General features: G+C 54.1%; 1 protein-coding gene across 2 annotated transcripts; it reads right to left on the bottom strand.

The window, feature by feature from the left end:
- Positions 1–928: 928 nt before the first annotated feature.
- Positions 929–21,978, bottom strand: ZNF341 (zinc finger protein 341). Of its 2 annotated transcripts, none has more exons than XM_027883327.1 (15): positions 21,799–21,976; positions 17,896–18,006; positions 16,646–16,833; positions 15,456–15,608; positions 14,364–14,600; positions 12,931–13,129; positions 11,858–11,942; positions 10,783–10,970; positions 9,726–9,919; positions 8,731–8,939; positions 7,378–7,474; positions 5,400–5,532; positions 4,342–4,453; positions 3,510–3,580; positions 929–2,003 (listed from the first exon to the last, which is right to left on the bottom strand). In XM_027883327.1, exons 1-15 carry the CDS (start codon positions 21,827–21,829, stop codon positions 1,495–1,497), a joined length of 2,517 nt encoding a protein of 838 aa, XP_027739128.1. In that variant the 5' UTR covers positions 21,830–21,976; the 3' UTR covers positions 929–1,494. The 2 variants fall into 2 exon arrangements, with proteins under 2 accessions (XP_027739128.1, XP_027739130.1); XM_027883329.1 differs by lacking the exon at positions 929–2,003 and adding an exon at positions 2,431–2,498 and having other exon boundaries at positions 21,799–21,978.
- Between the last annotated feature and the right edge of the window lie 26 nt (positions 21,979–22,004).

Raw genomic sequence — 22,004 nt, 5'->3', positions numbered from 1 at the left:
ATGGGCACTGCCCTCTGCAAGCTGCTATTTTTAAGATTTAAAGTTTGTAAGATTTAAGCAAGGAGACAGGAAAAGCACCCTGAGGTCAAGCAAGGGCTGGAGCTCAGGCAGGCTACAGGATCAGCCCAGGCAGCCCAGTTGGCTCCAGCGGCCAAACACCCACCAGTTCCCAGAGAGGAAGGCTGGGATTCCACAGCCAGCATTTCAGTACCCAGGACTGACTGAACCTGGGCTGGAAATACAGCGCTTTGCACCCCCAGAAAGCTGAGCATCTCATTACACAGGCTGAGCAGGGAAAGCCCAGCTCAGCTCACCTACACACAGAGCAGGGAGAAAGCATGAGAGAGCAGAGCATGGCACACACATCCCAGGAGGACCTGGAGGCAGCAGAAATGTGCAGGTCTGGGTCAAGTTCCCTTCCCCAATACCCAGTGCATCCTGTGGCAGCCTAAAAATGGAGGCTGAGGGCAATACAGGAAGAGCCTGGCAGGGCAGTGGGACTTTGGGACTCCTACTTGGGAAAGCAGAGAAGAATCCCAGTGGACAAGAGAACTGTCCCAGTCACACCAGACTTTCTTGCTGTCTAACCACACCAACTTCTCAGTGAAACTGCTGACAACTGGCCCACAGGACTGAGCTAAGGGAAGGTGGAGGCTGGGAAGCAGCTGACAGAGCTTTTTTGCAGCGCCTGGCCCAGAGCTGACGCTGGAACACCAGCTCCTGGATGCACCACGGGTTTCCTGTAAGACTCTGGACAGGCCACCTCACCCCGCCCACTGTACACAGGGATTGGCTCACTGATGCCTAAAGGCACTCAGAGATCCTTGGATATGGGGACAAACCATGAACAAAACACTGTGGAAAGAAGAGCAACCAGAGAGAAGAGCCAACACACGCATGTTCTCCCACACAGACTCCACAGGGCACGTGAGGTCCAGGGTGTTTATAACTCGTGTGGTACAGACACAGTGATCTTTCTACTGAGAGAGACAGAGAGAAGATACCAGACACAAGTCTACCAGGGTATTTCTGAACAGTGTTCCCAAAGGATCTCAGGATGAACTCGCTTCCACTAGGAAGGATCAATTGCTTGCTCTCAGAAGGGCCACCCAAATACTGGGCAATACAGGTTTTAGGCCAGAAAAACCACAGATGGGACAGGCTGTGATTTGCAAAGCCACCTGATTTCAGCAGCTCTGTTTGTTGCAAGTTTGCACGCTCCTTCTTCTTACCCTGATTCAGGGATCTTTGTCTTTCTTGCCCTAAGCAGACTCGTGATGCAGAGGGACAAGAAATAACGGAGCCACCCTCTTCAGTGCCTCGTGGCCGCTGGTGGCTTCCAAGCAGTCCTCTGCTCAAGGATGGGAAGAACCAGTGGAGATGAAAGCCATCCTCTCCCATATCCATCTACCTCCCCCACCAGAGCTTTGGTCTTTCTCACTGGGATAGATGTGAGCGCTGAGTCCAGCAGCCACACAGTGGCTCTGGGCACGGTCACTCCGTGGTCTGGATGTACACAGGGACAGCCAGCATGGTGCAGGGCCCGTCTGAACCCGCCTGCAGCTCTGCCAGGGCCAGGTTGGGTGCCATGCTGCTGGGCTGCCCAGCGACCAGGTCAGAGTCAGCAGCTCCCGACTCCCCCACCACGATGGAGAGGATGGTGTCCGACTCCTGGAAGGGCTCTTTGTCAGGGACCCCCTCGGGGAGGCTCTCCCCGGCAGCGCCACCATCCTTCAGCTCGGCCAGCCCGGGCAGGGCCAGGCCCGCCTTGCGCCCCCCCCGCACCACCCGCTTCTTCTGGGGCTTCCTGAGCTGCAGGTCCTTGTCCTTGGGCGAGCCCAGCCGGCACTTGTGGTCCTTCATGTACTTGTGGCGCGTGAAGCCCTTGCTGCAGGTGGGGCAGCGGTACTTGTAGTTGCCGGTGTGCGAGCGCTGGTGCTCCACCATGTGGGCGCGGCGGCTGAAGGACTTGTTACAGTACTGGCACTTGTGGATCTTCATCCCTGCACAGGACAGAGCTGGGTTAGAGACCCACCCGTCCCACCGGGGCAGAGCGTGACAGCTTCACCTCCTCTCCGAGGAGATGTTCCCCGGGGAACGGGAGGAGATGTTGGGCCAGGAGAATTTGCAGGCAGAAGAGGGTGGGTGGTTACAGCTTAAATGGCTGTGTTTAACTATTGTTTGTAGAATCAGAGAATATCCTGAGCTGGAAGGGACCCACAAGGATCATCCAGTCCAACTCTGGCCCTGCACAGACACCCCAACAATCCCACCCTGTCCATCAGAGCGTTGTCCAAACCCTCCTGGAGCTCTGGCAGCCCTGGGGCTGTGCCCACTGCCCTGGGGAGCCTGTTCAGTGCCAACCACCCTCTGGGGGAAGAACCTTTCCCTGAGATCCAACCTAAACCTCCCCTGACACAGCTCCAGCTTTTCCCTTGGGTCCTGTCACTGCTCACAGAGACAGAGATCAGTGCTGTCCCTCAGGAGGAAGCTGCTGACTGCAAATAAAATATTCACGGAATCACAAAATCAACTGGGTTGGAAAAAACCTCCGAGAGCATCAAGTCCAACCTATGACCCAACACCACCTGGTCTACTGAACCATGGCACTAAGAGCCATACCCAGTCTCTTCTTAAACACCTCCAGGGATGGTGAATCCACCACCTCCCTGGGCAGCCCATTCCAATGGCTGAGCACTCTCTCTGGAAAAAATTTCTTCCTAATGTCCAACCTAAACCTCCCCTGGCACAGCTTAAGCTGTGCCCTCTTGTCCTACTGCTGGTTCCTGGGAGAACAGACTGATCCCCACCTGCCTACACCCTCCTGTCAGGGAGTTGTAGAGAGTATTCTTGCCCCAAAGAAGAGGATTTAAATACCAGAAAAACATGTCAGGTAATTGTGATGAAAATGCAAAACAACCTTAAAATATTATTTTTTTCCAGGTGTATTTGGTAAGTAAAGAAATTTTTACTTCTTTTCCTTCCAAAATATGGAAATGTGCGCTCTGAAACAACCCATAACTGCACTGTCAGCACATCCCATCTGATCCCACTCTTGGGCACAAGGAAAAACTTCCAGTGTTACCCCAAGAGACAAGAGTCTGAACATTCCCTATGGCACAAGAATAAATTATTTGTCTTTACTAGCAATGGAAGCATCAATTTTGGAACACAGAGAGAAGGGAATCAAATCCCAAATCCTTTGGCATGTGAGATAGGACTGGGGAGGAGTGGACAGAGCACTCTGGATAATGATTTGATAGCAAACACTGAGCAATCAGCTCTTCTGCAGAGTTTCACCAGCAGGCCCTGCCTACATATTGTCTTAGAAAACAGCCCAAAGCTTAGACACAGTCCTAAATACAAGTTTACTTAAACAGGCCTGCAGCAACATAGAGAAAAAAAATCTAAAGCTAATCATTTATTCTTCTTTCTCAGGCTGACTCCTTCCATCACATGCTCCTGTAGCACCACAGGAAATCCCAGTCACTGCATTCCCAACCCCTTACCTGAATGGGACAGAATGTGAGCCTTCAGCTTGTCAGGCCTGTTGAACTCTTTATTGCAGCCTGTGTGGCTTCTGTAACAACAACAAATGCTGGTGAGCAGCATGAACGAGCTGGGGATCGATGTACAAACACATCCTGGACCAGAAATACATCCAGGACCCTTCTTAGCAGCACCCAGATGGCTCCCTCAGCAGCCTGGGAGCTCAGCTCCCAGCCTTTCTGGGGAGGAACAAGGAATAAGCAGGCTGCTACAGGGACATATGGCTTTTCCTCTATTTCACATGGTCTGTCTCACTATAAAGGCTCCTAAAAGCAGTAGTTTCAACATCCCAGCTGGAGACAGAAGTACTTTGGAAGGAGCTACAAGGTGGCTGGAGCAGGGAGAAGCTGCCCAGACTTGGCTATCCCAGAAGGCCCGTGGCTGTGCCATGGATTTGGAGGTGTACCTTCCCAACCTGGGCTTTTCTGGCTCACACATTAGGTTCCATAGTGCCAAGTGCCTTTGGAGAAATGGCAGCTGGGGACAGCCCATCGTTCAGGCACCCCTGTGCTCCATGGTCAGTAATCCTCCTTCTCTGCCCCGGTGCTCCCAAAGCTTCCCATGAAGGCAAGAGTTATTTGGCAGGGCTGATGAACTGGGATGAAGTGATGTGATGCCACAGCACGACAGTGACAAAGAACTCCCGGGTTCCCAGGTCAAAAGCACGGAGCACTCCCACCTCCCCAAGAAGCAGCGGGCTGGCAGGTGCCTCAGTGTACCCTGGGGTGCCCACAGGAGGCATTCCTTCCATCCCAAGCCCTGTCCCAGCCCCGCTGGAGACGCTTTACGTACGAGAAAGGACATTTGTATTTCTTGAAGGGCTCGTGGATCAGCATGTGCCGCTTGAGCTTGTCCTTGCGATTGAAGGCGGCCTCGCACACCGAGCACTTGAAGGGCTTCTCACCTGGGCAACAGAGAGGCCAAGAGTCAGGGACGGTCTAGCCACACAGAGCTGCTCCAGCCACAGACAGGATCCACCACGGTGGCTGTGCCCAGTATAAACTTCCCCAAACTTCCCTGCCCGATGGGTACAATCCATGCTGCATATTGTTCCTGCTCTCCAGGGCCAAATTCCTTAGTTCTGCAACCACAGGAAGGGGGTGTAGCCATAAAACCTATATAAGTTTCTAGTATAGCTTGTTACTGCCTTTGTTGAAAATTCCTAAAATGCTCTTTTATCATTCTTTGTTAAGAGCTTCAACAGATCAAGGTAAAGGGTTTTTCCTATGTGTGAAAATGTACTGAGAAAGGGATGTAACACCTGATATAAGCAGTCAAAGCTACTCAGAAGCCTTGAAACCGCTCCAGAGGGCATGACACTGTGTCAAAAGAGATGAGGAAGAGGAAGAAAAGATGAAAATGGCGTCTTTTTGGGACCTCCGACTCAGATTCAGGAGGCACATCAGGGGCATGGTGAGGGCAGTGCTATGGGAGGGACAGTTTTGGAAGTGGGTGTAACAGATGAGGTCATGTCCAAATATTGTAATTAGGACCTGAATATTGTAATTAGATGATAGTTTAAACTTGTAAAGCCCGTGCAACTCAAGCGTGTGCAAAAATATTCCTGTGCCCCCTCAGCACCGTAATAAAGGAGTGCTTTTTGCCTTCTAATACTCAAAAATAGTCCAGAGAATTATTTCTCCTACTTTCAGGCATCGGTGGAAGCCACCTGTGTGTCCCACTTCTAACTGGGGCAGTACTGGGCACGAGGCTGAAGCAGAACCACACGTCCTGAACTAAAGTTACTGCAGATGACTCAGAGTTATCCCCGTTACCAGGAAAAGAGCCAGGGGCAAGAGGGCAGCCAGTGGCACAGAGAGGGCAAGCACTGGGAGCTGTGGGAGCTGTACCCGAGTGGATGTGGGCGTGCAGCTTGAGGTAGTGCTCCCGACGGAAGAACTTCTTGCAGATCTGGCACTTGAACTTGCTGCCCCCGCCGTGCGTGGGGATGTGGCGGCGCAGGTACCTCTCGCAGGGGAACACCTGGGAACACACGGAGACAAGGCTGAGCCAGCAGGACAGCACTCAGCTGGCACTGGCAAGGGAGGGGTAGCCTGTGGAGACAACATAAAAATCACAGAATCCCAGAACAGCTTGGGTTGGAAGGGACCTTAAGGATCGGACAGTCCCACAGTCCCAACTCCCTGCCCCGGGCAGGGACACCTTCCACTAGCCCAGGTTGCTCCAAGTCCCGTCCAACCTGGCCTTGGACACTTCCAGGGATCCAGGGGCAGCCACAGCTTCTCTGGGCAACATGAGCAGGAAACTCAAGAAGACTGCTTTCTCAGGAAGGATGTGCTGAGAAAACCTTCAGGATTGTATAAGGAAATTACAGATACAGTGCTAAAAACAAACCCCAGAACAGAAAACAAACAAAAAACCAAACACACCAAAGCAACCCTCCCCCCCCCGAAAAAAAACAAACAAAATCAAAACAAAACAAAACACAAAAAAACCCAACCCCAATTTTTTTTTTTTATCCTTAAGAAGCACATAATCTGATACCTTGCTGTTAATTTTGTAACACCACAGTGCTGAGGACCAGCATTCCAGGGGGATGCCCAGTCCCCCAGCCAAGCCAAGCCAGCACTAAGATGGGCTGGGCAAGGACCCCCTGTAATTATTACCTTCCCACACAGTTAACCTCACTTTCTGCTTCCTCATAATCTGTCACCAAAGGTTCCCATTCATGGTCTTTATAAAAAGCCAGGAAGAATGGCTCCTTTGGCTATTGGGGATACTGCAAACAGCCAGCTGAATAAATTCCTAGTGAACGTGCTGCAAGCACACCTGAGGGGAGCACAGGAAAATCTTGAGTTCTGGCACTCAGACCGTGCTCTCACCTCTCTAGAAAACAGCAATATTAGTAAGAATTCAAACAGAAGTAATAAATACTGCTGCAGCTAATGGGCTCTCAAACCCCTCTGCTGCATCCTGACAGTCCCACCCAGGCTCAGAAGGGCACCTGTCAGCTGCTTGAGGAAGTGGAGAGAAGACAGGTAAGAAAGATGGGTTACTAACCATGGCAGGAGTGTGTTTCCCCTTCCTGAGCTACCTCAGTACAGAGTGGTCACTCCTTTGAGACTGTCCCTGCCCCCACTGCAGGATTTTCATTTCCTTTGCTATAAACAGAGGAGCAAGGGTCCAAATTTTAGTCCGGATTTCAAAAAATAATTTATCAGAATCCAAACCCCACACAGTTCTGCCCCTCAAACACCCTCAGGGGCTGTGCTGGTGAGAGTTTTTCCAGCCAAAACCTACCCAGGCATCGTTCTGCTCCCAGTCCCGTCACTCAGACAGGTTTCTCTTTGCCAAGGACACAGAGCACTCATCCAAAAGAGAGGAACGAGGGGGAACTCAGAGGATTGAGTGGCAACAGGAGATGAGGATAGCAATGGAGGTGTAGGAGCTCCCACAGGACTTGGAGCTTTCCGTGCTCAACCCTTCCAGCCAGATGTAGCCCAGAATGGTGGGTCAGGGACTTCCCAAAACCAGCCTTGCTCCTCCTGCTACACTTGCTTTTTAGAGGTAAGGACAGCAGCCTAGTGTGCAGTCCTGTGTTGCTTGTGGGAATAAGGGAGCTGCCCTGACAAATCCTGTTCAGTGAACAGGAGCCAGGAGAAAAGCCAGCACTGCAGGGAGGAACATACTCTGTGTGAGGCCAGAGAGCTGGAGGCCAAGGGTACAACACTTCTGTCCCTCTGGAAAGCAGCTTGTGGGCACCTACCAGCCCACACTGAGGCAGAAAGGGAGAAAAAGGGAGCTGAGGGTTCCTGAGAGCCCCTGCCAGGTGTCCAGGCCTGGCTCAGGGAGGGATCACCCACCCACCTTCTGGCAGTGAGGGCAGGGGAAGTTGTGCGTTGCTGTCTGCAGATGGTGCTCCAGGGCTTCCGGGGTGGAGTATTTATTGACACACTTCACACACCTGGATGGGGAGAGAAAGGACAGAGCCTGTGAGCAAGACTCCTCAGCAAACTCCACACCGTGGGCAGACCTGCCCTGCCCAGCCCAGCCACCTGCCAGGGTGATCTCTGACAGGGTTGGTTTGGCATAGAAAATCTCTCAGGTGCTCTGAAACCTCAGCAACCCACATGCCAGCTCACACTCACACTCAGCACCCTTCAGAGGGGGAGATGCTGCAAAACTGGGTGCCTTTAAATTCCAGTGCTCTTCCACACAGACTGCCACGGGCACATATTCCACATTGCTTCCTCCTGGAGACAAGCCCTAAGCATGGACTTCACCCTACTCAAAACACCTCCTTCCACCTTCACTGCTTCCATTGTTACTGCTCTGGTGAAGCAGCTGAGGGTGAGGGTACAGGGTGACAGGGCTGACATATCCTAGCAGGATTTCAGCTGGAGAGCCCTGGCAAAGCTGACGGACGGTGGGCACTGGGGAGAGGCACCACCAGCAACGGGAACAGAGGCACTCACCAGGTGTACCTGCTGTGAAACCCCTTCTCCTTAGGTCAGACTAAACACATCCTCAGACATAAGCGGGGCTCTGATCTCAAGGATCCCCACTAGCAAGCTGCAGGATGAAACTCCCCAGTGCAAGGATGGAACTAGAAACCAAGGACTTATGCAAGAAGTAGCAGGTATTTATTCCATGAAGCTCCTAGGTGACTTCAGTATCTTCTGGGCTTCCTAGTCTTCCTGAACATCTCTACAGGCATTTCAAAAGTTCCAGGGCATTTTTTGTAGGACTTCTCACCCTTATTCTCTATACTAGTAGAATTGCTTTCCAGAGAACAGACACTTTTGCAGCAAACGATAGGAGACTTTTTTGGGGCACAGCTTGTACAGCCCACACTCCCTTTGCTGTAGGTGTTAAAGAATCACAGAAAACAGGCTGAGAAGGGGCTTGCCAGAGCTGGACACAGCACTCCAGGGGTGGCCTCCCCAGCGCTGAGTGCAGGGCAAGAATCACTTCCCTGCTCCTGCTGCCACACTGTTCCTGAGCCAGGCCAGGATCAGGAGGCCTGGATCAGAAGGCCACCCATTCCAAGTGCTTGGCCCTAGCAGCCAGGTGGAGGGGCCCCCCATTTGCCATCTGGGTGCCCAAAGGAACCACAGCCACGAATCACACAGGGCCCCCTCTTCCCTCTAAGGTCCCCACCAAACACTCTCTGCACCCACTCACTCCTACAAGCCTTGTGAGCACCGATTGCTACTGTACTTGTACACGGCCACGTCCTTCTTGGGGCTGTGCTGGGGCAGCAGGCTGTGGGAGTACTGGTGGATGCCCAGCTCGTACAGGGAGGGGAAGTCCTTGCTGCAGAGGTGGCAGCGGTAGCTCAGCTCCTCCTGGTGGCTCTTGATGTGCTCAAGGAAGGACTCCAGCTTCTGGAAGGTCTGAGCACAGGTCTTCACCACACACTTGTACACCTGGGAGAAGGGAGAGCAGCTGGAGCAGCACGCCATGGAAACAGCCAGGGAGAAACCTCTGCCAACAGGCAGAGTGGCCTTCCTTTTGGGGAAGAAATATGGACTGTCAGGGCACTCCCCTGAGAAAGCAAGGTGGGACAGAGGGGTGTTGGTGTGAGGGCCTGAAACCACTCAGGTGGGTGAGACCACAACACCCCACTGGTGACTGTCCACGACACCTACACCAGAAACTCTGGACTTCACAGAGGCATCGAATCAGTAAGGTTGGAAAAGACCTCCAAGACCATCGAGTCCAACCTCTGAGAGATCACCACCTCGTCAACTAAACCGCAGCACCAAGGGTCAGACCCAGTTGTTTGCTGAACACTTTCAGGGATGGCGACTCCACCACTCTGCCTCCTTTTCTCCAGCTGAGCACCCCCAGCTCCCTCAGCCACTCCTCATATGATTGACTCTCCAGACCCTTCCCCAGCATCATTGCCCTTCTCTGGACATGCTCCTGCCCCTCTAAGTCTTTCTTGAAGTGAAAGGCCCAGAACTGGACAGACTTCACTTCTCTGTTTCTTTTCCAGCTACCCAAACCTGCTTAGCTGACTTCTCACTCAGCAGGGTGGAGGCAGAGGAGCTTTTCAAAGCTGCCCAGACCACACAGCTACAACCCTGAGGGCTGAGCTGCATGGGAAGCACTGGCAGCTTTACAGAGCAAGAGGCTCAGGACAGACTCTGGTGCACTGTATGACGCCCATCCCAACCTCACCACCCCCACAGGGCACCCTCTGTCCCTACCTGCTCATTCTTGTGCTGGGTCATGTGTGATTTGAGCTGGAAATAGGTGTTGAACTTGCTGGGGCAGAACTGGCACTGGTAAGAGCTGTCAATCAGGACAACCTGCTTGGCCTCCAGCTTGCCTGCCTCGCTGTCCTCCAAGGGGCTCAGCTCTTGGGGCGGTGGCACGGGGTTCCTTGAGGGCTGAGGCAAACCTGCAGAAGGGGAGAACGTCACACCCTGCCATGAGACAGCTCTGAAGGCTGCTCTGAGAGCCAGGCTAGGCTCTTCCTCCCTTTCAAAGACAGATTCTTTAGACGTCACTAGCAGGGTGGTTTTAAATTTGTCAAGAGATACAAAGACTACCCTGTCTTCCTCTCCTTAACCCATTCCCTTTTTCCACAGATATAACCGTGCTTGGTGGAGCAGTCAGAGAAGAGGCCTCCACCAGTGAGCCAGAGCCAGATTTACTCCCAATCTAGCAGGAGACAGGAGGTTAAGATGCAGCCAGCTCAGTCCATGATGTCTGCAGAGAGCAGTTCCAGTGAGGCCTTATCTTATTCATGACATTGTCACTGCCCTTCCTGCCTTCCCAGGACTGGGGCCACCACCAGAGAGGGCATCCAGACACCAGCAAGGGGCTCTTCTCTGCCTCAGGCATTTTCACGTGGCTGCTGTGGCAGATCCAGCCCAGGCACAACATGCATGTTGCAATCAAGCAAGAGCACTGGGCTACCTTAAACCACCAGAGCTGTCAGGGGTGGCTCATGCACCTGCCAGGGAGTGAGAAGGGGAAGACACCTTGTCCTGTCTGCATGCACATGCTGGCACAGAGTTTGGAGTCACTGTCTCCACCAGCACCGAATCCACCATGGCTTTGGGGTACAAAAGGATGCACCTGCCAGCTGGAGCTGAGCAAATGAAACCTGCTCAGTGTGAGCTGCTAAGCCCCACCCAGGACTGCAAACAGCACACACACCTCCCACCGACCCTCCCTCCCCGTGTGGAGGTGCAGGGACCTGCAGCCTGCTCACATCACTGCCCAGCCCCATGCTCATGCCACCCCCAGACAGCAAACCTGTGTTCTCGTCCTCTGGCTGGTTGGGGTTCAAGGCCATGACCTGCACTGTGATGGAGCTGCGGGAGATGGTGCAGCCCAGCCCTGGAGGCCACACTTTGTGGGTCTGCATGTGCTTCTTCACGTTGGACTTCTGGGCAAAGGCTCGGCCACACACGATGCACTGGAAGGGCTTCTCACCTGTGTGGCTGAAAGCAGAAGGCACCAAATCAGCAGCTGGTGGAGACAGGAGGCAGCCCCCAGGTTGGGGATGACAAGGAGTCAAAGGAAGAAGAGGGAAAACAGCTCTGAAGCAACACCAGGGCATTCAGTGTCAGGGTCTCTGCACAGATCTTGGGGATTCCCATCACTTTCTCGGGGGTAGAAGCCTTTCCTTCCCTGCCACCCTTCCTTCCCCTGCACATGTCTCTTCTAGCTTGCAGACATCTCATCTCCCTGACTTTGCTCTCCCCTGTCCAGGGCAGAAAGGTCTTTCCACCCTGCCCTCCTGCTTCAGGAGAAAGAGTGGACTCCAACCCATGAAGTACCTCACATGAAGAGCAGAGGCTGGAGAGGGGCACAAGCCCACCACTTGTTCCCTCTCATCTGTTCTGAGTCCAGCAGACTCTGCTGGGGGAAACTGAAGATTTCACCTGCCTCCTGCCAAAGAAGAGCTCTCTTATAAGAGCTCCTTGTATAAACACTGAGCTGGGCTTTGTTTGCTAACACCAGCAAACACCAAACACGAAGGCTACAGCTTGCTAGGGAAGCAGAGGAAAGGGAAGGGCAGAGGCAAGCACTGGAGATGCTGCTGCTCCAGTGATCACGAGACAAGAGGTTTGGCTGTCAAAGTCTCATCAGTGAGGAAAACAAGCCCCCAGTCCCACCACATCATCAGCATGAAGATTATATCCAGGATGATGCCTTCAACCCAGTCACTGGGGAGGTGTCCTGGAATGAGAGGGATGAAGAATCCCCTCCCAATGCAGCACAGATTCTGGGGCATGAAAAGCTGGACTGCATAGGCTCCCTCAGCAGAACTGTGCCCAGGTCCACCCCAGCCACCCTGCTGTGCCCAGGTCAGTGGCACTGTTACCTCCTGATGTGCTGCTGCAGGTCGAAGTTCTTGGTGAAGGCCTTGTCACAGTAAGTGCATTTCAGCTTGGGGGACTTGGGTTTACCTGGAAGCAAGAGCAAAGCCAAGAATGAGACCAGGTGGCCCAGCCCTGTCCCCACCGTGTCACAGGGCTCTCACCCCAAGGCATGACTACTCAGGACCAAGAAAGGGCTCATGAAAAGGTAAGATCTGCCTGGCCAGACCAGGGAGAGGTTTTGGGCACAAAAATACATTTAACATAGCCTGAGCCAACTCTAGTAGCACTGAGGAATGTAATCTGGTGGGCAGGGCATCCCCCTCAGGCATTACCTCTCCCTTTCCAGGGACCCTTTCAGCTGTGCTACAGAGCACCTACTTCAAAGGCATGTTGGGCACTGGAAAAAGATACAGGATTAGAGAGAGGAAGGGCCCCAGCTCTGTGTCTGCTGTGAACTCACCAGGTCAGCCATCAGCCAGAGCACATGCACATTCCTCCCTTCCAGAAGGTCAGTCAGTCACATCTTCTATCTACTCTGATGGGGTCTAAACCAACGGGGAACAGCAGAACCGTGGGCTGCTCTAGGAATTCTGGACTGACAACTGCAGCATGCATGGCCATTCTCACCTCTGCAAACAAGGTTAAACCCTAGGATCTGTATGGTTGTAACTCCAGAGGCCCAGCCTTCCTGGGGACAAAGGCCAGGTGCCTTTCCTCCACCTCACACCTGGGAGTTCCTGTGTCACCCAGCCAGCTGTGCTACAGGTCAGCCTTGGCTCTGGGGATCCTCCATCCTGTGACAGGGCACGCTCCTGTCCTGCCTCACCTGGCCACAGGTGTGTTTTCTTCATTGAAGCACAGAGCTTGCCCGTGCAGCAGCACAGTGACAGTCCTTCCACGTGCACACAGAGGTGACAGGCAAGAAGCACATCCCTACTTGGGGCTGCTTTTGGCAGTTTCATGCAGGGAATCCTGTTCCTCCCTCCCAGCTGCACAGCCAGTGCCACCCCTTGGGGGCCTGGAGAGCCCGTGGCTCAGCAGCCCCCTCCAGGGCAGGTGCTGTGAGGACACTCACCTTCCTGCAGCCCGCTCTCGTTTTTGCAGCGGCGAGTTTTGGCAGCAGCAGTGGGGGAATCAAAACCGACCACGGGGCCTCCTCCTGCGCTGGTCAGGGCGATGGGAGCACTGGTGGTCTCGGACTTGAACCCCTGCTTCCCAGGGCTGTACACGGGGGGAGAGGGGTACACGGGAGTTTCCACACACTGGCTTGGTACCTGGGACAGGAAAATTCATCAGTGGGACAGGTTTGCTACACAGAATTATCCTGTGCCCCAGCCGACGTCTCCGGCAACACCAGGCTATGAATCTGGTTGAGTTTTCTGCCCTCTGCCAAACTGGATCAAATTTCCAGTTCACCAGTCCAACAGTGTGTCTCTAACCAAAGGTAACACCTTGCACAGTGTTCCTGCTGAACATCAAAAAGCACCCAGCAGTTATTACAGCAGGAACAGTACAGCAAAGAAACATTTGGAATGAGCTGTCTAGTCCCTCGTCTGTAAGAGCTTCTTATCCCTCCGGAGCAGGTTACCAGGATTACTGCTGACCCAGTGGCAAGGATCTCCAGTGACCCCAGACATGCATTTCCAGACCCTGTTGCCTGCCCTGGCAGGACTGAATAAGGAAAGGAAGGCACAAGGAAACTCCAGGTGGCAAAGCACAACTGTTTGTGTCAGCACCAAGGTCAGAAAAGGACACTTAGAGGCATCAGTCTGGGGTGATGTGGTTTAAGGGTGTTCCTGCTGCCCACCCCGACAAATTAACACAGACTACTACATATCCAACATCCCCATGCACTTCCAGACCAGATGCCAGCTACAAAGATAAGGATGCCAAACCTCATCCACACCCAGTAGTTTCTGTTGTGAAGGGCAATACAGATGTGGAGACTGCAAACAGCTGACCACCAAGGCACCACCATGCCCGTGCCTTTCTTTAGGAAAAGCCACCTTGCCAAGCTCATTGAGATTTAGGCTGAATTCTTCTCTCCACATAAGCCTGCAGTGTGCAGGGTGGTGCTCTGTACCTCTCTGGAAGGTGAGATCGCTCCTCTCAGCTCCCCCTCACTCCCAGCACCTGCAGGTATTCTTCAACCACAGCAAACACTCAGCTCTCCTAAGCCTGGGCTGGCCAAGTCTCTGTCCATCTTAGATGTTTCTCCTCAGAATACTCATCATCTTGCTGACACCCTTCTGTTTGGTACCTTCTCCCAGAGGAAACAAACATTGTCAAATAACCTACCACATGTTCCCACACTCTTAATTCCACATTCCTGAAGGCCAGGTTGCACAGGGCTTGGAGCAACCTGGTCTAGTGGAAGGTGTCCCTGCCCATGGCAGGAGGAAGAATGAGATGAGACTCAAGGTCCTTCCAGCCCACGATTTCCAGCCCAGGTGACTCCCGAGCAGCCTTGCTGGTCAGAAGAGGACAGACCCCCAGGGGCAGCCTTACCTCCATGGGCGGGTAGGGCTGCATGCCCAGCGTCTGGATCTCCACCGTGCTGGCTGGTGCCATGGGAGGAGGGGCACTGTACACTTCCACCACGCCGGCGGTGCCCCCGGGCTGCCCCGGAGCCCCCAGGCTGGGCGGGGGAGGCGGCGGGGGCTGAGGAGGTGGCGGTGGCGGGGGAGGCGGCGGCGGGGGCGGCTGGGACAGGTACCCAGCCCCAGCGTGCATACTCATGCTGCTCTGCAACCGGACAGGGAGAGACACACAGCACCGTGAAAATGCAGCACTCAGGAGCTAAAGGGGCTGCTCCCTCACACACACGTTCCCAATCCAAAACAGCACCTGCTGGCATCTCAACACAACACAGCGTGCCCAGCTCCAGGTTGGAGCAGACTGTGCTGGAGGCTTGGTATGACCCGCAGGTAGATATTGTCTCCTCCAAAATCCAAGTGCTTTTATTGCTTTGTTTTTAAAGCTTTTAATCCTTCCCGTTACAAGGAACGTTTTCAGAGCCATGGAGAGTGTAGACAGCATGGGGAGAGCCCAACCACAGGAGGAAGGGCATCCCTGCAACAAACTGACAAGGTCTGGAAGCCAAATGTAATATGGGGCCTCAACAAAAACTGGAGAGACCATGTTACAAAGATTTGATCAGCCAGCAACAAGCGGGTTTTGCCAACAACACCAAAGTGTGGGGTGTGCTTGATACACTGGAAGAAGGCACAGGGCACCCAGAGGGATCTGGAGAGTCTTGAGAGGTGTGAACCTCATGAAGTTCAACAAGGCCAAGTGCAAAGTGCTGCACCTGAGTCAGGGCAATCCCAGGCACAAGTACAGGCTGGGGGAGAATGGATTGAGAGCAGCCCTGAGAGGAAAAGGATTTGAGGATGTTGGTGGATGAGAAGCCAAACATGACCTGGCCATGAGCACTTGCAACCCTAAAAGCCACCTGGGCAGCACTCCTGGAAGTGTCCAAGGCCAGGTTGGACAGGGCTTGAAGCAGCCTGGTCTAGTGGAAGGTGGCCCTGCCCACGCAGGGGGTTGGAGCTGGATGAGCTTTAAGCAAGACTCCCCGGGCCCACACGTGCCCCTTACCTGCACCGGGGGCTGCACCGCTGGCATGGGCTGGTCCAAGGACGTGAAAACAGACATGGCTGACATCAGCACCTCATCACTGACCAAGATGTTCCCCTGCACCAGGGTCTGGATCAAAGGTGACGGGGGAACGGTGATGTATGTAGAGATTTGCTGAAAGGGAAAGAGGATGCGTTGTTGGGCAGCAACAGGACAAAATGATAACCAAAAAAAAGATGACACTGCTTTTTGCTGAACCTCAGAGTCTCTGCTTGCACAGCCTCTGGTCAGCAGTGGGCCACAATACTTATCTGCAGCTTCCTGCTGAGCCCGTGGGAGTTTCTAGCCATAACAATAAGGCAGCTTCAGAAATGCTCTTTAGAAAGGAGGCAAAAAATATCACAGCAGCTGGTGAAAAGTGGCCACTGGCTACAATTCAAACCAAGGGTTATTAAACAAGATCCACAGGACAAACTGGTCACAGACAAGTTCAGGCCTCTCCTGGGTGCTTGCCCCAGCTAGGCAACATGGAGAACTGAGGGAGGCTGCTCTGGCTGCAGATGGTGAACATTATGCTCATCTCTTTGGACAGGACTCAGATTATAGGAGGGGAGGGTGCCTGTCACATTTCTTTGGGTGAAAACAACCAGTTTTTGCAGCCCTGGGAAGAAGAACCATCCACTGGGACGACGTTAACTTGAAAAAAAGCAGTTGGTTTGAAAGCATTTTAGAAACCACCACAACTGCAGGCACAGTGCATGTCCTGCACCAAGGACTCGCTCTGGAGAATTCTCTGTGGAAGGAGTTACTCCAGAGAGGACATTCCCTCAATGCTCATCGCACCACGTTACGGGGGCTTACGTGCAGGAATGAAGCTGCCAGACACTTCTTCTGCCCACGAGCCAGGCCAAAGCCCAGGGGACAGCAGGAGCCATGGCCACCTGAGAACTGTGCAGAGTGAGACACTGGGGCTCTTCAGCACAGCCAGGGGATGAAACCCCTCCTGTCCTGAAAAAGGGCTGTCAGACTCTGGTGCTGGAGGACACCTCGCTGCAGAGGACCTCACCTCAACCACAAGGTGAGAAGCCAATAGGACCACAACTGAGCCTCCTAGAAAAGAGGTCACCGCTGGATCTAGAAGCCTCACCCCAACGTCCCTCCCTCCCAAAAGCACAGCAGCAGAGTGGAGAGGCTCTGCCTGCACTCGGTACCTGCCGGCCGGCGCTCGGAGCCTGCGGCACCGAGGTGATGGACGGGGTGTACGCGCTGTTGGTGGCCAGAGACACCGTGGACAGGGATGGGGCACTGCCCTGGCACTGCTCTCTCTTGTGGGTCATGAAGGCAGGCAGAGAGTTGAACTGCTTCTTGCACTTCCCACAGAGGAACACGTCTTCGTCATCTGCAAGGAAGAGGGTCAGATCGCTGCTCCAGGCCTTCCCCTGCTGCACCCAACAACCACAAGGTAGGAGAACTGGCCCCTTTTGGATCTCAGCACCTCAAGGACACCATCATCATCCAGACAGATCAGCTGCAAGGGCCAAGCTGTCCCTCCTCCTCGATCCCAAGCTCTCCCTAAAGATAACTGATGGGATTGAGCCCATTTCAGCCCTGCTCCTATGTACAAAACCCACCATCTCCCTGGGACACTCTGAATCCCATTGCCTGTCTTCTCATACCAAAGACAGGAACAACCAACCCAGCCTGGCTCCTTAAGCACCCTTTGCTTTTAGTCAAAGCAGCTTCTCCCAAAGCACTGACATTGTGCTGGTTGAGGCAGATTTTATTACTCAGGTTGCACAAAAGAAGAGAAGTAACTTGGACCAGGCACAGAGTCACTGTCAGCTTGTGTCCTAAAGCCACCCTTCCATGGGACTGATGGCTTTTGACACCCAAAGCAGAAAGAAGACAACCCAGTTACATGTCCTAGCTGAAATATGCAGCGTTAGCAGACCACACACCACTTGTAAACGATCCAGTTGGACTCACAAGGCTGTTTCTCCTGATTCACAGCCTGGAGCAGAATGTTTTTGGGGACACAGACTGTAAATCCTTTGGAGGATAACTTGGGTGTCCACGTAGCGAGTCCTACTCAAGCACTGGGAGTGTCCATGTGCACATAAACGACTCGTTCCCATATTCAGTCACACAGATGAGATACTCCAGGGCTGGAGTATCCCCAGGGCATAAGGAATGGCTAATTAAATTAAAAATGTGAACAGTAACAAGTAGTGGTGGAGACAGCGTGGCTTCTCGAGCCTCCCTTTGTGACTTTATTGGAAGCACATGGTCAAGTCTGTTGTCATGACCATCTCCAGAAGCACTCTTGGGCACTTGCCCCTTCCTCCTGCTCTGGTCCTGCTGAGGGCTCCCAACACCTGTAGCAGCCCCTACAATCCAGCTGTCCTGGGATGTGCAGCACTCCCACCCCTCTCCTCTCTCTCCCAGAGCCACCAGGACTCACCCATGGGCTGGATGGCGCTGGAGGAGTTGACATTCTGAGCCGATGGATCCGTCACACCTCCCTGACCATCCAGTAAGGACTGCACAGCCAGCACCGTCTGATTATCCATTCCTGAAAGGAGACACAAACACGGATGGTGAACTGAACACAGCCAGACGTGGAATGCTTGGGCACTGAGAGCTTGCTCCCAAGTCATGGAGGAAAGCAACTCTGCAGCTGCTGCTCTCTCCTCCCACAGAGCCACTCTCACCTTCTCACCCTCTCTCTACTCCACAGCATCAACCATCCCACCACAGCAACGCTTCCACCTCTCTCCATAATTGCTTTGGCACAGGAAGAAAAGGGAAGAAGGGCAAGAAAGCCAAAAGAGGGCTTGGTTTGCTGCTGAGAGGAAGGATGCTTAGAGCAAGAGCTAAAGAGCAGGTATTGGGATGTCACAGAGCAGCAGTCTGGGTGGATCTGCCTGGGGACACAGCGTGACACAGCACAGACAAAATCCTTGTGTGCAGCAGCTCCCTCAGCAGCAGTGCTAGAAATGCCTCCCTGTTTTCAAGGCCAGCATTTCTGGATCTGACCAGACCCAGGGCATGAACCCCCAGTCAGATCTGCTGTCAGAATCAGCTTACTCACTTTGGCACAGACATTTTTCACTACAGCTGAAATGTTCTAAAATATTCCAGGTAAATACAGGAGGTGGGGACTGCTCATCTGGGGAGACAACCTGGCCAGTAGCGTGTGACCAGTGGATTAAGCCTGAGACACTCTTTCTTTATAGAAACCAGATGTAAAGGACAATCTGATTTGGGGATTTTTATGCTCCACTCTTCCCTACCATTCCTTTATGACAAGGAACCCACAAATAAAACAAATGGCAGGGCAGGGTTGTATGTGACACCTTGTGAATTAAGGGAGAGAAGACAAGTGGGGAGTTCTTTAGTTGCTTTTCATTTTTCTTCACATTCTTGGCCAACTAAAACTGTAAAGCTCTGAGCTCAGAACTGTGTGCCCCAGTAAAAGCAGTTCTGTTGGTCTGATTATTCCCAAGCAGTGAGGTGCAGACCATTCCTGAGGTGAGGACTGTTCCCAAGAAGAGAACAGCACCACGAAGGACAGTGAAACACCGTGGCAGATCCCAGCACAGCAGGAGAACCCACCACTCCAAATTCCTCTTGCCGTTCTAGAATTTCTCCTGGACAACTGGGATATTACCTTCTTGATGGGGAGTGCCCATATAACCTACAGCCTCTTAAAGATACCCTAAAAACTCATTTCTCTGGCATCTCCAGCGTGAAGTTGCTTCTGAGACTCTGTGAACACCTCTTCCATCATCTCACCGAGGAGAGGGCGCATACACTGCTGATGTTTCTGGGAGGGAGCAGAGCACCGTCCTCCAAGGGCATAAGCAGCTACTAGAAAGCAGCAGATCCCACTGCATCACACACTACCACAAAATTCCCACCATGCCTATGGGAAGCCTCTCACATCAATCACAGGCAAAGCTGCAGGTCCAGTTCTGCAAGCCTTGTCTTGCCTGGAGAGCTGGAGCCAGCCCTGCAGATCAGCCCCGCCAGGAGAACACCACTGGAATGCTCCTGGAGGATCCCAAGCCTTGCTCCACAATACACCTCCTCTAATGACCCCTGGGCAACTGCAAGGGCAGCACTGCAGGCTCTTGCTGGCACAGCCACACCAGAGGGTGAAATGGAGCAGCCCTTCTCCAGCAGAAATAAGCTCAAAGGAAAAGAGGGATCGAAAATTCGGGTTAAGTATAGAATGGGGATAATTCAAAAGCTTGTGCCAAGGGTGCCACTCTTGATGGGCCTGGCACTGGACAACTGGGTTTCTCTCTGGCACACAGTCAGAGCTTCCAAAGAAAAAAGCCAAAAGACTTGATCCCCTTAGGAGGAAGAAGCTGAAGACAATGATGCAGCAAGATTGTCAATGCTGCAGTCAGCCTCTTGACGGGGAAAAGAGGCCCAGGACAAGAGAAATATGCTGCCCTTATTTATCTGGCAATTCAGGCAAATGCCCCCAGACTCCCTGTTTCCCAGGGTAACTGCACATCACCACACTTCCCTGACGTCAAGGTTAGTAACCCACAAAGATAAGCTGGCAGAGTTACTTGGTTAAGCAGATGCTGTTCTTGCCCATCCACAGATTTCCAGGAGAAACCTTTGGATGGAGCCTGCCCTGCCTACAGCCAGCACCAGTCTGCAGGACACTTTTAACAATCATGAAACTTAAAAAAACCCAGCCACTTCTGGCACAGCAGGAGCTGAGCTGCCCAGGGCCTGACAACACCAGGGTGACTGGGGGAAGCTGGGATAAAAGTACAGGACTGCTGATTTGTGCCTTTTTTGTTTCCCCTTTCAAATTCCTCTCAGCTGGAGATGAAACAAGAATGTCCACTTCACCCAGGTGCTACTTTTCCACCACGCATTGAGCCTTTCCTGCTGACACCAGCACCAGGTGCTTTGGTGACAGGTGAAGATGCCCCTGTGCCCCACAGCCTGCTCTCAGCATCCACACAAATGCCAAGTCACCATTCACTTGTAATCATGTCAACACGACAAAACAAACAAGGCTCAGACGCCAAAAGCTGCTAAAATTTGCTAAAAAGTTTTGCCCTCCCGAGTTCTGCGAGGAAACTCACACCACGAGGAGGTGGTGGCAGAGAGGAAACAGGGACCTGATTCTGCACAGGGTGCTGCCAAATGCACCGAGTAACCTCACAAAACAGAGAAATATTTCTTCTCTGCTCCTCTCTCTGCTGCTGCGATCACAGGGGATGTCTGAAAGCACAGGTGACAATCCTGACGTCAGTTGTGCCCCCATATAAAAAATTTACATCCAGTTTAGGAAAGCAATGCCTGGGAAATAGTTTTTTCCCCCAACAGGCTCAGACTGCCACAGCTCGACACGTCCAAGAGTCCCCCAGGGATGGCACCTGCCTGTGACAGTGTCCCAGTGCCAAACTGAGAGGAATTTGAGCACAACCCATTCACCCACACAGCGGGCAGAGTCTGGGCTGTGCAGAGAGCACAGACACCCCCAAAATACACACACGCAGGGGCCAGCACTCCCTGGGGCTGGCAAGGGAGCGTGGCACAGCAGCATGAGCCCCGGGGTGTGGGGAGGATGGGGGACCCCAGCATGCAGGGGGTGTCCCAGAACGCTGGGCACAAAGACGGGCGGCAATGGGAGGGGGAGAGTCACAGGGTGTCCTGGAGACCGGGGATCCTGTTCCCTGGGCACAGAGATGGGGCGAGTGGGAGCACCCCGATGTGCAAGGCAGAGGGGCAGGGAGGGCAAGGGGTGCACTGGGGCATCGGGCACAGGGACAGGGATGGGATGGGGTGCCCTGGAGCACCAGACACACGGACAGGGATGGGATGAGGCGTTCTGGGCACCGGGCACAGGGATGCGATGCAGTGACCTGGAGCACCGGGCACAGGGACAGGGATGCGCTGGGATGGGATGCCTCGCGGTATCAGGCCCGGGGGCAGGGAGGGGTTGCGGTGCACACCGTGCGCGGCCAACGAGGGCTACGCGGAGCACGGGGATGGGCAGTGCGGGCACGTCCCGGCGCACGGGCAGGAGGTGGCACCGGGCCGGGGGGTCCGGAGGTGACAGGGACACGGCAGGGAGCCGGACGCGGCGATCCCCGGGCTGCGGGCGGGGGCTGCAGCACCGTCCCCACCGCGGGGAGCGCGGGGGGCACAGCCCGGGGTTGCCTCCAGCACCCCACGCCGCACCGGGCCGGGCCGGGCCTGGCGGGGGGGCCCCACCGCGGCCCCGAGCCCCTGGCGGCGGCAGTGCCGGGCAGCGGGAGCCCGGGGGGCGCGGAGGGTGCAGCCCGCGGGTGGCGGCGCGGCCCGGGCGGCCCCGGCGCGGCCCCGTTACCTTCCAGCGCCTCGAAGATCGCCTGCGCCATCTTGGAGCGGCGGCGGCAGCGCCCGCGCCGCCAGGGGGCGCACTCCGCCCGCAGCGCGCCCTCAGCGCGGGGAGGGGCGGGGGCGGCTCCGGGGCCGGTTTTGGGGGGGGGGAAGGGAGCGTTTAACTCAGTGCCGCCGCTACAGCCCGCGGGGACCGGGCAGGTGCTGTGCCAT

Source organism: Empidonax traillii, unplaced genomic scaffold, assembly GCF_003031625.1.
Source record: "Empidonax traillii isolate 1590-97213 ecotype Southwest subspecies unplaced genomic scaffold, ASM303162v1 scaffold124:size1682992, whole genome shotgun sequence".
Taxonomy (NCBI): domain Eukaryota; kingdom Metazoa; phylum Chordata; class Aves; order Passeriformes; family Tyrannidae; genus Empidonax; species Empidonax traillii.
This window is presented reverse-complemented; position numbering and strand designations above follow the sequence as displayed.